General features: G+C 36.2%; 1 protein-coding gene across 1 annotated transcript; it reads right to left on the minus strand.

Annotated features, from left to right (window-relative positions):
- Positions 1 to 289: 289 nt before the first annotated feature.
- LOC144445205 (carboxypeptidase B-like) lies at positions 290 to 7,967 on the minus strand. Its single transcript, XM_078134751.1, has 10 exons — positions 7,828 to 7,967; positions 6,972 to 7,050; positions 6,204 to 6,428; positions 5,548 to 5,649; positions 5,183 to 5,284; positions 4,791 to 4,901; positions 3,250 to 3,343; positions 2,346 to 2,539; positions 620 to 704; positions 290 to 477 (listed from the first exon to the last, which is right to left on the minus strand). Exons 1-10 carry the CDS (start codon positions 7,965 to 7,967, stop codon positions 290 to 292), a joined length of 1,320 nt encoding a protein of 439 aa, XP_077990877.1.
- Positions 7,968 to 14,409: the final 6,442 nt, after the last annotated feature.

Consider the following 14,409-nt stretch of genomic DNA (forward strand, 5'->3'; position numbering starts at 1 on the left):
TATGAGACAAAACAATCTCGCACGGGATTGGTGCCAGTCTACGTCATGGTAAGTAAGAGCTTCAAATTGGAACATCACACTTCTTGTCTAAGATTAATTTGAGCAAGGGTCGCACAATTTAGGATTCAGAAACAAATCCGTTTCTGGCTCCCCTTAATCCTGATGTCTGATGATTGCAATACAATGATTGATTGATACAGTATACGTTATATTCTCTTTGATTTTATTGCCTTTGATTCAGAAAATTTACATTCTGTGATCTAGTGGCATTACACTAGATAACATTGAATCAGAATCCTTCCAGAACAATCTCACTACTAGCTTTGAGAGCTTCAAATGTTTCGATGGCCGTAGCTTCAATTTGGTCCTCGGGTAACAGGAAACCGTATTCACCGTCGTCACGAAGTTCAGTAGTGTAGGAATGCACAATACCAGCTTCACCATATGCCCAGTCGATAGATCCTCCTGAAACCATATCTATGAACAAGTAATAAGGAATCATACAGGAAAAAGGTAAAATAGAATAAGCTGTGGTTTCGAGAAGGCCATCACTGTAATATATGTATATTATCACCATCTAGATAAAATATTATATAGGCGTCTTGTATACAGTACTTACATATGGTTTCAGCGATTGGTCCATATGTGTATTTGGTTCCGTACATTGCCTCTAGGGCGTCGACACTAGCTTTATTGGTTCTGTTCTGTGAGTGGATAAAAGGACGGCGATTAAAAGAAGTATATACCACAGTCCCCCTGTCACGTGATAGATGGACTGTGTGCGTATACCCTCTACCCGAACCATCATAGCCGAGCTTATGTTGTACGTATGTACATTGATAATGGGTGGTGCTTTGACGAATATCTTGCTATAGGTTAAACAAACTGTAATTTTTTGTCCCAAGAATTGCTATATTGTAAAGAAGAAGGAATCTGACAAATTTTAATATAGAATCTCTAAGACTTATACATTAACCAGGTATGATTACGAAGATGTCGTATACAAGATAAGAAATATTTATATAAATATATATATAATTTCATTCTTCTTTCGCCAAGTAGAGTGCTCGATCACCTTGGAGAGCTATCATACATAAAAATGAAAGAAGACGAGTCTGATATTACATTGTGGAATTACACTACGGACCGTTTCACCAGAAGGATCATCGGGTGTAATATATATATATATATATATATATATATATATATATATATATATATATATATATATATATATATATATATATATATATATATATATATATATATATATATATATATATATATATATATATATATATATATATATATATATATATATATAAGCGTTGTTCTATGTCATCGATTACGTTGCAGAGTGGTGGGCGTTTACGCATGTCAACTCAAAAAGCTGTTGTTCTGTTGTATCAGATATCTTGTAAATTTAGTGGTCGCCATTGTTTCTGTGATGACGTTTCTGTGATGGTCGTCATTGTCCTGTGATGACGTTTTTGTGATGTTCGTCATTGTTCTGTTATGACAAATGGTAGTCTTAAACAATCCCAACGATATTTAATGTCAGCGAAAGGTAACTAGATACAAAATATTGTTGTATTAACAGAGTACTACCGTTTGGAAACAAAGTTTGGCTTAATATATTTGGTGATGGGAAAATTACTGCTTCTAGACAGATGCCTCAAATATGCGCATACCGTTATCATGTTTTCGATATATACTGTACACATTATTAATCATTTGCCAAACAAGAGATGTAATCAAAACACCCAACATAGATAAACGTCGTGTGACTGAAGCGATAAAGAACCGTCGTTCATATTCCAACAGATAGACTATAGTACCAATAATAGTATTCATTTTAATGAGTGTGTGTTTTTCTTTTAAATCTTTATACCCAGAGTACACGGAATGGTAATTCCCAAGTCCTGAAACTTACAAGTTGATATAATATTAACTTGTAATTACTACAATTATTATAGTTTACCCTCAAATCTACATTTTGTTCTTACCCCTGGCGTACACCTATAACATAACATAACATAACATAACATAACATAACATAACATAACATAACATAACGGCACGACACGACGGTCCCGTTAACTCCCTCAGCCTTGGTCCCTAGGTAGTACATAATTGCTGTGGCTACGATTGCCTAGTGAGGAACGTAAGTCGAATTGTCCGATGTCATGCAAGGCTCCTAAATATACAGGTGGGTTGGCTTTAGCACAGGTCTGTAAGTTCAATTTAGCTACTGAGGAACAAATTGTACAGGTGATGCTCTAACAAACACGTACACGAAGAAAGGGAAATGTAAGATCATAGCTCGTATATGAATACAATCTTACCTGTATTTCAAGATCCTCTGGATAGTCATAGGTGTAACCCCATGGACTTAACCACATTTGAGAGTAGGAATGGCAATCAATGTACCAATCAGGTTTGTTTGCCAGTATCCAATCTGAAATTGCTTTTGTTTCCGATTCAGAAAAAGGAGCAGATCCATGGTAGGTACTTGAGCAAGGGTTTGAACTTGCACCAGCTGAAAACGTAAGGGAAAACTTGAATGACTGGGAGATGAAACTAATATGTGATATCTAGAAAAATATAACTGCAATAAGTGTAACTAACCTCTTTTTTCATCAAAAATACAAATTGGTTCACTGAAAACTTAATTCCGAAGAGACATTTTTGCATCTGTTAGTACGTAATTTATTAATGTGTATATAGCATGTAGTGGTAAGAGGTTGGAATCTTTTGCGAAATGTGACTTTTGATTTTGTCATTATATTATTTTGTGAAGTTAGTCGGACGATACACAAATATGTCATGTTTGTTGGATTTCAGGTGATACTTCTGACAATGGCAATGGTGACAATTAATAGGCACAGAAATAGCGTACTAAAGTTATCGATATTTACTAATATCAAAACAGTTCTATTTTGACCCTTGTATGTAACAAAATAATACGTATAACTAATGTAATCCGCCTACATTCCCATATGCATCCATGCATCCATCCATCCATCCATCCATACATACATACATACATACATACATACATACATACATACCATAACACCCATCCGTCCATACATCCATCCTGCATCCACCCCCACATACATTCATCCATACTTCCAGCTATACACGTACGTACGTAGTATGTACATACATACATACATACATACATACATACATACATACATACATACATACATACATGCATGCATACATACATACGTAAGTACGTACGTTCACTCCATGCATAGTCAAAGTTCCTGTTCGGATCAGTGCCAATGCAAGTTGAGTTTACATTTGGCGACCTGGTCTTGCGCCACATGCGATCCTGCAATTTGACATAAATTTGATATTTAGGGAGCCTTTAGTAATTACAGGAGGCGTGGGGATTAGGGGGTCACTTTTAACAAGTTGGTCCTCGGGAGAGGACCATATTTTAGAAAATGGAAAAAAAAAAGGGGGGGGGGGTGGTCACATTTTACTTTGACTCACTTTTATCTAACTTTGCATTATTTTGTTATTTTGGCATGATCCTACCGCTGACACCGGTTCCAAATCCTACTGCTACCACATCTCAACATGTCACCATTTTAAAGTACCGTAATAATCCCATCAATTCGGCCAGATTTTAATAATTACGATTTGTTTGTGATCGAATGACTTGATTTATGCGGTCAAATTGCAAGATGTGAGTGAGTCAAACATTCTAATCAATGTTTCTTTTTATTTAGGATTCGTAAAAATAAAGCTCCGGAATAGATGATTATATTTGATGGTCGAAGTAAAGAATAATAATAATAATAATAATAATGACAATAATAATGATAATGATAATAATAATGATAATAATAATAATAATTGATTTTGTTTTGGTCGAAATGAAAGGAATAGAAGAAAAAATAGTATTACATTAATTTCTAAGACGCTGTGGGTGGTCGATTTAAAAGAGTGATCGAAATGAGAGGATTATTATGGGTAATATCATAATCATATAGCAGTGAATTAACTAGTTGTGGTGTGAGGAGAGGGGCAGGTCTCGCAGTAATAAAGGAGGAGCTGAGGTTGTCAGTTGTGCGTTCGTCAAGTCTTTGGGAGTTCTGGTCTTCATCTTAGCCAATGGCATCCAGATGCAGGCATTGATTTAATAAACCACACACTAATTGTGGTGGTAATAGTTGGTATCAATAAATGCCTTTAAAAACTATCAAATTGAATGTGGTGGGACCTTACTACAGAACAAAATCCCTGTCTCTGGTAGGACTCGAACCCAAGACCTCCTGACTATTATCCTTGAGCTGTAACAACTATGCCAGAGGGAGGTGGTGTTAATATTGTTTTTGCATCGAAATATTTGAACAGGGGTGGGGGACGGTCTTATTTTAGAGAAAGGAAATTGAGGGAGGGAGGGTCATATTTTAGCACAATGGACTAGGGGAGGGTAACATTTTATGCTGCAGACCGGGTTTGATTTGCCCCGGTCCCTCCCCTTGTAATTACTGAAATCTTCCTTTATAATAATATTAAGTTGATGTAAAGTTCACAATACAGATTTTCCCGTACAGGTTGCAAGTCATTTACACATATAGCCTGTACTGAATTTTCCATTGCGTATTGCTATCATACCAGGGGATGGTGGGAAATCATCTTGTAAATTGTATTGTCTTGAATATAACCCTCCTCTAATTGTCGTTTCTAAACAGTCTTTTTTGAGTATCGTCTTTTTGAAAGGTCTGATATATCTCAAACACGTACACAATAATAGAAGATTGACTTACGTCTGTCCATGTATATTCATAACCATCAACATTCAGTGCTGGTATGATATAGTAGTCGATTCGGTCTACGTATTTCGTAACATCCGGGTCAGTACCATACTCTTGGAGGAGCTGGGGGAAAATGAATTCTTTGAAATGTGTTACATATATCACTCAGTACTGTCTTTGTCACAATTTACAACATATTGCCAACACATGCCATCTGTTCGCACATCCATACACAATGGTATCTTGTCATCCATACACTAGTCGATTTTTGTCATAGACAAGGACTAGAAGTTGCCTGTAGTTTTGTAAATGTTGGAATGAAAGTGTTCAGGGTGGTGATAATGTCAGTATAGTATACTGTTTTCGGGCTGTGCTATTAGTAACCATACTGAAATATTACTCACTGTTTTGACGGTCCACAACATTGTCGCGCCCGTAATCCATTCACGAGAATGAATTAAACTATGGAAAAGTGCCATCTTCTTTCCCGGAAGAGGGGTGCCAACCTTCAGGGGAAAGGGGAAGCACAGTGAGAGATTAGTCTATGGTACCATAGAGTATATTGAAACTTATCAATTCATTTATTTGAAATTTGACACTTAGAGCTCAATATTGCTCAATTTCCAATGACGAATTTACCCACAGAACTAAGAAAGATTCTTGCATTTTTAGAACTAAAGTCGAATGAATAAACAGTTGCAAATTAGGTCAGATACTATTTCTTCCATGTAATTTCCTATTGACGCTAGGCTCAGAGAATGTGACCAACCTTTATTCCACGAATAACACGACCTTCGTAACTTGTACCGATTTCAAATGCTTCAGTTTTGTCTGGATAAGCGGCTACCATATCATCTATCCATTGGTTCATCTGTATTTAATACGAGAAATGCATTTACCGGTGATGTCGGGGGTGGTCGTTGAGAAATACACATATCAACCTTCTCTTTGTGAAGGACATGTGATATCACAAGGTTCATAGACTGAAATACACATGATGTTAAATTTAATATATCGACAAATATTGTGGTATACATGAGACCTCCTTACTGTGGTAGTTTGGGATGAGACCTGTGTTTGTGAACAATTCGTCCTAAAACATAATGCACTAACACATATAACGTGTTTAATGCAGTTATACTCCTCTCGTTTGTGCTCTCAATTTAATTTTAATGGACACTATTTCAGTTAATGGCACACTCGTCACATGACGAAAGTGTCCGCAAATACTTTAATCATAGATGTTGGAGTTATGCTCCAACTAAAAAATTAGAATGGCATAAAGTCCTCACTGACCTTGCCCAGATGTTCTTTACTTAAGCACTATGTACGACTTTGGACGAGAGGATAACTTTAATACTTGACAAAGTTTAATAAAATAACGAGTAAATCTTTGACATTGCCTTTCATCAAGTGCTCACTTACCTCGTCCAGTGTATGGTATACAGTGTAGTTAAATTCCTCAGCATTAGCACGCTTTTCTTTGTTAAGAGCCATCTGTAGATCAATGACAGACTGTACGTCCTCCATGTTGACGGTCACATCAAATCCAAAAGTTTTCAGAGTTGAAGTAAAACTATCAACCATTGTTGGGGGTACCATGATGTCAACAGTAGCTCCTACGCCACGTGGCTCGGTCCAGAAATCCAACTATACCAATACCAATGAAAAGTAAGATGTTCCGATGGATGCTTTGTCATTAGAACTCAATTTGCACTAGTTTTCTGTGTCAATTGTCTCTTCAACTTCATCTTAGATAATCTGAGAGATTCCGACTATGGCATCTCTGTTCCTGCATCTAGTGCAAGATGTGGGGATGAATCCGTTTTATTTTAGCTCTCCGCTATGTAGCGAAGGGTAGCGAAGGTAAAACAATTCAACCCCAGATTGAGCACATCAACTTTCAAATGAAATGAACTTTCTAGGTCCAGAAATGTACATCAGGTTGTTGACACAAAGTTGTCATTTCTTAGTATTATTAATCATATGGGAGCTATATATTAGAGAATGATGAACGAAGAAAAGAACAAGACAGTTATCTTTACTTCTAAATCGCCGAAACTTCAAGGTTGTTGAATAAAAAAAACAATATCTCATAACAAGGCGAAATTTAGGCAATGACGACATACAACCAAATTTACAATAATACTGCGTAAAAATAATACATATACAGCACTTTATGAGACGGCTTACCTCCAGATTGTTATCTGCCAACTCTCTCAGGTAACGAACTTGACCCACATCGTTTGGTTTGACTCGCAGAATTTTATATCTGAAAAAAATGCAACAAGTGTGTATATCGACAACAACCGGTACTTCAAAATGGGCTAGAAGATCAGGGTATCGACTCGGAGGCAACGGAATCTTATCTTTTAGAGTAATGAACAAGAAGACTGGTGCTAGTACTTTTCATGTTGCGGCTGACGTCACCGGTTTGACCTTCGGGACAGGGAAGCTTTAGTAAATGCTTCACTGCCAGTATACCACAGTCACATTGAGACATGTACTTGTAGTGGTCTCATTTTAGTGAATGACTTTATTGAAATAAGTGGAAAATTGTCAATAAAAGGAATGAGTGTTGAGGACCATTCATTTCTTTACGTGGTGTTTGTAAAGCATCCACCGTTGACCCAGTAATAATGTAAAGTTTGTAATCGCGTAACCTTATTTCAACAAATTGCTTTAATTCTCGTTCTTATATTTTCAAAAAACGCCAGTCATAGCCACCAGCGAGAAATACATGTATAATGATAAATAATGACGAAATATAGTCAAAGTACTTAGTACAGTCGACCGTTAAGGTTTAATATAATAAAGTCTGCAATAACAAGTAAATTATCGTAGTGACAAAATCGTGTTTATATTTTGTACAAAACGATAGATAATTCCACAAATTTGAATTTGTCATAAACAAATATCTCGGAAATGTAATCAATATATTCGCTTAGCGTTTGCCGAAGACAGTTTGGTTTTTACCAGTCATGCTTATATGGGTGAAGAGATCTGAAAAGAAAGACAGCACTTTTTCGAAAAACTGACAAAGTCTTACCCATCGTAACGAGTAACAGCCTGTGCAAAGGACAGACTCAGTGCGAAGAGTAGAAATTTCCACATCATGTTGCAGGTTTTCAGTGCAGTGCGTTCCCTACGAAACTCTGGATAGTTATTGTTGTTTGAAGTCACAAACATGTTGACTATATTAACATTAGGGGGTGTCAACCTATTGCACAACACAGATTAATTGTTAAAAAAGGACTACTTGAAAAGAAACGTGTGTATGGACAAGACACAAGTCCTCATAAAATTAACAGTAGGATATATATGTATATATATATATATCTATATATATCTATATATATATATATATATATATATATATATATATATATCTATATATCTATATATATATATATATATATATATATATATATATATATATATATATATATATATATATATATATATATATATATAATTGTGCTGTCTTGTATCTAGTATTTATATATACAAAGGGGGATTTTTAGTGAGAAAGCAAACAACTAAATGTATTGATACGTAGGAAGTGAAACAACACTCCCCCTGGATTTCGCAGGGACGGACAACACCATCTGTTAATCATCCGATATTTCAATTTTATCTTATCACTCTTACATGAATTCGTGACACACAAAACACATTATTATCATCTCACATTAAGAAGTATGTCACAAGGTGCATGCACACGTTCCACATTACATGTGTTTGGTAGAAAATTCATACTTAAAGCTGTCTTCAAACATTGTAGAATGAGCGACTACACATTGGCGACCTCTCACCTTCACAAATGCCAGCCTAGTTTGGTTTGCGCGATTGTGTGACTTTAAATACTCTCGATTTTACATTTTACTCAAGGACCCCAACCACGAACATCGCCCCAGATCTCAGGGAGGGGATTCTATTATTTTAATGACAGTTATCTATTTCACTCTAGAGCACTGGGCACTCTCTCGACGGATTGCAGAACATTGTGTGCCGTTTGAATTGTAACTTGAGCTGGATTACTTTGTTCTTTGGTTCTTTAACTGCCATTTTGTTTTGTTCGCGCTCGTTCAAGTTTCTGACATTTTGACACTCGTTGAGTTTTGGTAATTGAACAAAATATGTCAAAGTGAAGAAAAATAGAAACTCCTTTTTAGTATGAAGTTTGTTTGTTTTGTATTGTTTTATATATTGTGACAATCTAAGGGAGCCTTCAGTAACTACAGGGGGCGGGGGAAATCAAGCCCGGTCTGTGGCATAAAATGTGACCATCCCACTAGTCCGTTGTGCTAAAAAGTGACCCTCCTTAAATTTCCTTTTTTTCAGAAATATGAACCTCCCCTATTCAAATTTTTCAATGAATAAAAACATTTTTTAAACACCGCCTACCTTTGGCGTAGTTCTTAGAGCTCAAGATTAGTTAATCAAAAGGTCGTGGGTTCGAATCCTACTCGAGACAGAATTTTTCTGTAGTAAGATCCCACCACATGGATAGTTTTTAAAGGCATTTGCCGTTTTCCAACCAATACCACCACAGTGAGTATGTGGTTAATCAGTGCATGTATTTGGGTCTAATTTGATGAGCTAAGGTCAGAATTCCCAAGGACTAGGTGAGCGCACAACTGACAAACTCAAGACCGCGAGGTCAACAATTCCACTCCACCACATTATCCCAAATATCTTGCCACACTGTTCCCCCTATGAAAGTTGGCGAAGTTGGCTTAGATGAGACTTACCATACACTGGATAGGCGAGGCCTCGTGGTTATAGTTGCTCTTGTCGCTGGCCTTTTTTCACTCTTTCTTTGAATAATGTTTTTCACACAATTGTGTTCTTTTGTGTGAAATAGCAGCTGAGTGAGTGCGAACAGTCTAGTTGGGTGAACACTAAGCCCTTGGGAGGGCCACATTTTCCTTCACTAATTTGAAATGAATGACAAATTCAAAATATTTGAAGATTATATGAGACAAGAAAATCTCGCAAGGGACTAGTGCCAGTCTACGTCATGGTAAGTAAGAGCTTCAAAGTGGAACATCACACTTCTTGTCTACGATTAATTTGAGCAAGGGTCGCACAATGTCGCAGCTGCCCCCCCCCCTGAGATTTTGGAAAAAAAGAAAGAAAAAAGCTACTTTTTGAATACATAGCGATGCTATTAAAATCGTTATTTACGTGACGATTCCTAGCATGCACGATTTAAATGGATATTTCACTAAAGTGACTGTACACTGACTCATGGCTAATATGTATCTTATATCGCTATTGTACGCTGGCTTAACTTTGAATAGAAATGTGTCCAGTTAAAAATTGTAACTTTTGCAGCAAATTACAAATTCTTTGTGCGGGAAAGTACAAAAGAAGTGCGCACATGCACTGTGCATTTTCTGCGAGTTAAAGTAGTCTTGAAAGTCTCCTTCATTTGAAGATAGCAAGTCGCAATTATAATGTCAGCGAGTGAAACTAAAAAAAAAAGGTCGTTCAACGTGAGGTCGCCTGCTATGCTGCATGCAGTGACTCCGAAGATGTGCTCGATCTCATTTACATCTTGTTCCTTATATTAAAACATTCCATACTGATGAAACGGCAGATCTCTTTTTGGAATATTTGGTGGCCCTGACAAACTTAAACTAGGTACGCAGTTTAAGATTCACTATTTGAAGATATTTCTTTCAATAATTGTGTTCGACGTTATCTTTGGTTAAAATGTTGTTTGATATAATTATCTCATTGCACACTGACACTAGCGTTATTCCGCAATTCATGTTGAAGCGACCATTTGATATGGAAAGAATGGCCCTGAATTTGTAAACAGAGCTGTACCTTCGACATCAAAATCCAAAATTCAATTTCCATTATAATGATAATGGCAAGGAGAATTCACTGAGTTCACCCTGGGTTCCGACATAAACGAGGCCATAACGGTTTTGAAAGTTGGGTAAAGAAAATGATTATTTTGTTGTGTCACTTATTTGAGAAAGCACCATCCATTTTTTTTTTACTTTGAATGGGACATCTTTTCGGCAACTACTTTGAAAGATACGACATTAGGCTAGAAAAAAATGAAAAAGCTGTTCAACCTACCCATATTTTTTTTTCTTGTGATGGGCAATATATCCTCATGCGGGCTTCGCATTTTTTTCAAAATTAAGGGCATTTCTTTATATTTTCTGAATAGTACATGCAACAATATACATTTGAGTCTATTCCAAATTATATAATATCTTATACAGTGGTTTACTTGGCGCTGATGTTGCATACAAGCATGAATTGAGATTAAATATCCAATGTGCACTAAAAAGAATTGAACAAAAGTTTACGACCATTGGGCCATCAAATGTCTGAAAGTCTTGAAATGTTTTGCTCTTTATTCGGGATTTTTTGGAACCAAATTAAACTTCAGGAGAAGATATTTAATTGTGTATGCTAAAATAGATATTATGTTAATTGCATGCAAAGTTATGTAAATTAGCATTTTTCTAAATGTTAAATGCACGATTGCACCAAGACAAAGTTCTGCCCCCCCCCCCCCCCCCCCCTGGCAATTTGGTCAGGCTACGGCACTGAAAATGTATTTCATTTAAAAAAAAAAACATTAAAAAACATTAACAAATGGGTTTTTCTGAAAATAGGTATATCTAATGTGTGGGTGAGGGGAAACAATTTTTAGTAAGATAGTATATACAATTCCAAGTGGCTATTAACACCAACGAAGTGAAGTAACTCCCTCTGGATTTCAAAGGGATGGACGACACCATCTGTTAATCACACGATATTTCAATTTTATCTAATCACTCTTTTTGCGAATTGATGACACACTAAACACATGACCAGTACCTTATGAAGTATGTCACAAGATACACACGACGTATATTACATGTTTTTGGAAGAAAATTCAAATATCGAAGAATGAAGTTCTACACAGTGACGACTACTTGCCTCGATTTTACATTTTACTCAAGGATTGGGTACATTTCATGGAAAAGGTACCCAACTTGATCGACCTATATTTAGAGAATTCTTCGACGGAATGGAAGAGTAGAGCCCTGTTTAGATATTGTTCATGAGAAAGAAACTCTGGGTGGCACATCCTGTTATTTCTGCCTTTGCACCGCCTCCCCCAACCACGAACATCATCGTGGATCTCGTTGGAAAGGGTTCTATTACTTTCACGACAGTTATCAATTTAAGTCTAAAACGAATAGAATAAAACTCTTATTCGACGGATTGCAGAACATCGTGTATCTATTGAATTGTAACTTGTGTAGGATTTCTTTGTTCTTTGTTTCTTTACTGTAATTGTATTTTTATTTTGATCACCCGTTCAAGTTGTTGACAATTTGACATTCATTGTGTCATTTCTTCACATTGTATTCTTACGCTGGGAAAATTTATAATTGAAGCCGCCTTTTTGTCAAAATGAGTTCAAAAATAACATGAAACTAAATGTACCTATGATTTTTTTGTGTGTAAGTGACGAATCCAATGTTAACATCATAAGTCTTTGTATGGTTACAATGTCAACCAAAATGTGACCTCTGCCAGACATTAAGTTTTCCGTCCTGTGTTTGGCAATTTAATCAAAATGTACTGTTCATCTATAATAAATCGTAACATTTTAATTCATACAGCCTGGTGCACACGAGAGGAATGAGCTGATATGAGCAAAATTTCACTCGTGGCAATCCTCGCCGATCCTCTCGTGTGCGAGGCAGGTTTTAGTGAGATTTTTGTTATGCCTGGCAGTGAGCCAAATATCTAGCATGTTTGATAATTTTGGTTGCTCGTGGCAAATTCCTCAACACGTGCGCTAAATGCTGAGGCAGATGCTGACATCTTTCTCTTAGGGAGCCTTCAGTAATTAGAAGGGGGAGGGCCATTGGAAATCAGGCCCAGGCTGTTGCGTAAAATGTGACTCTCCCCCAATTCCGTCGGGCTAAAAAGAGAACTTCCCTCAATATCCCTTCTCTATATATGACCCTCCACCTGTTAAAATATTTCAAAAACATGCTTTAAATGCTGTCAGACATGGAAGAGGACACTAATACCAGAATCAATGGTTTAAATGAATAGTTTAAAGGAATTAATCCCACCACTGCCACCACATTGAAAGGGTTTAAATGCATTTATTATTTCCCTAACCACTACAGTAACTACCACCACAGCATATTTATGTGAATATACTGTTCACTATATGCCACATGGTTGTCAGCAGCTATTTGATGATTGCCCTCTCCTAAGCCCATTTTCTAAAATATGGCACTCCCCAGAGAACCGATTTGTGAAGTGAAGTCTCCCTTAGCACGCATTGAAATTGCCACGAGTGAAATTTTGCTCAGCTGATTCCCCTCGTGGATGGAACGACATGTATTAAAAGTGCATTTTAATGACGCTTATTAATTTAAAATTCAGGTATGATATCAATAACCCGGATGCTCATTTACTAATTTACCCATCTATATATACAGGCAGACAGTGAATTTAGTTGGTAATTAACAAGACACTCACTTTGAAATAAGTTTTACTGGAGTCACCTCATGAGTCAAAGTTACAAGTGCTTTCGTACGGTATGGGAGAAACCATTTGATGTAGAGGTTGTACACAGTTGAGTATACCTTTATTACCTGCTTTGCCAACATATTTTAGTAAGCTGTGGTGACAATATCATTTTTACCTCTCGTAAGGGGAGGTACTGAAATGGCGATGTCTGTGTGTGTGCGTGTGCGCGCTCCTGTCTGTCTGTCTGTCTGTCTGTCTGTGTCTGTCCATCTGTCTATGTGTCTGTCTGCGTTATCATTTTCTTAAAAACGGCTGACTCATTATAATGAAATTTGCTACACATCTTCCATATGCTAATGGCAAGAACTGATTAGATTTTGGTAAACATCCAATGAACATTAATTAGTTATTTGCATAATTAATAGTTTTGAGTAATTAGGTAATATCTTTGGAACGCATACTTCAAATTCAATATAATTTGGTGCATATGTTAACCATAACAAGGTGCATATGTCCTATAAGGTTAAGGTTTGTTGATTTAGCTTAAAGCTTTTATGGATAATTTGCATAATTAATGAATTTCGGTAATTAGGCTATATCTTAAAAATGCATACTTCAATTTCAATATAATTTAGTACATAAGTTAATCATAACTAAGCGCTTGTCCTATAAAGTTTGCTGATGTAGATTGCAGTTTTAATGAATAATTTGCATAATTAATGATTATAAGTAATAAGTAATTTCGCTTTATCTTAAGAATGCAAGCTTCAAATTTCATAGAATTTGGTACATATACCAACCATAACAATGCGCACAAGTTTGTCGACATAGCCTTTACTTTTAATGAGTAATTTGAATAATTTATGATCTTCAGTAATTAAGCTATATCTTTAGAATGCACGTTTCAAATTCCATATAATTTGGCACATACATCAACCATGACAAAGCGCACATCCTCTAAAGCCTGTTGACATAGTTTTTAATTTTATGACTAATTTGCATAATTAATGATATTCGGTAATTGGGCTGTTTCTTAAGAATTCAAATTTCAGATAATTTTGTATATGTATTAATGGTCGATGGTAAAGAAGTGCATGTGTCATTTAAAGTTTGATGT

This window comes from Glandiceps talaboti, chromosome 2 (genome assembly GCF_964340395.1).
Source record: "Glandiceps talaboti chromosome 2, keGlaTala1.1, whole genome shotgun sequence".
NCBI lineage: Eukaryota > Metazoa > Hemichordata > Enteropneusta > Spengelidae > Glandiceps > Glandiceps talaboti.

Bases quoted from the DNA above. Each gene is read 5' to 3' on its own strand.
- LOC144445205 (XM_078134751.1), bottom strand. From the start codon at position 7,967: ATGTTTGTGACTTCAAACAACAATAACTATCCAGAGTTTCGTAGGGAA. The intron at 3,344-4,790 runs GTAAGTCAATCT...GTCAAATTGCAG, and splicing joins ATGAATATACATGGACAGAC to GATCGCATGTGGCGCAAGAC. The intron at 478-619 runs GTAAGTACTGTA...ACTTGTTCATAG, and splicing joins ACCAATCGCTGAAACCATAT to ATATGGTTTCAGGAGGATCT.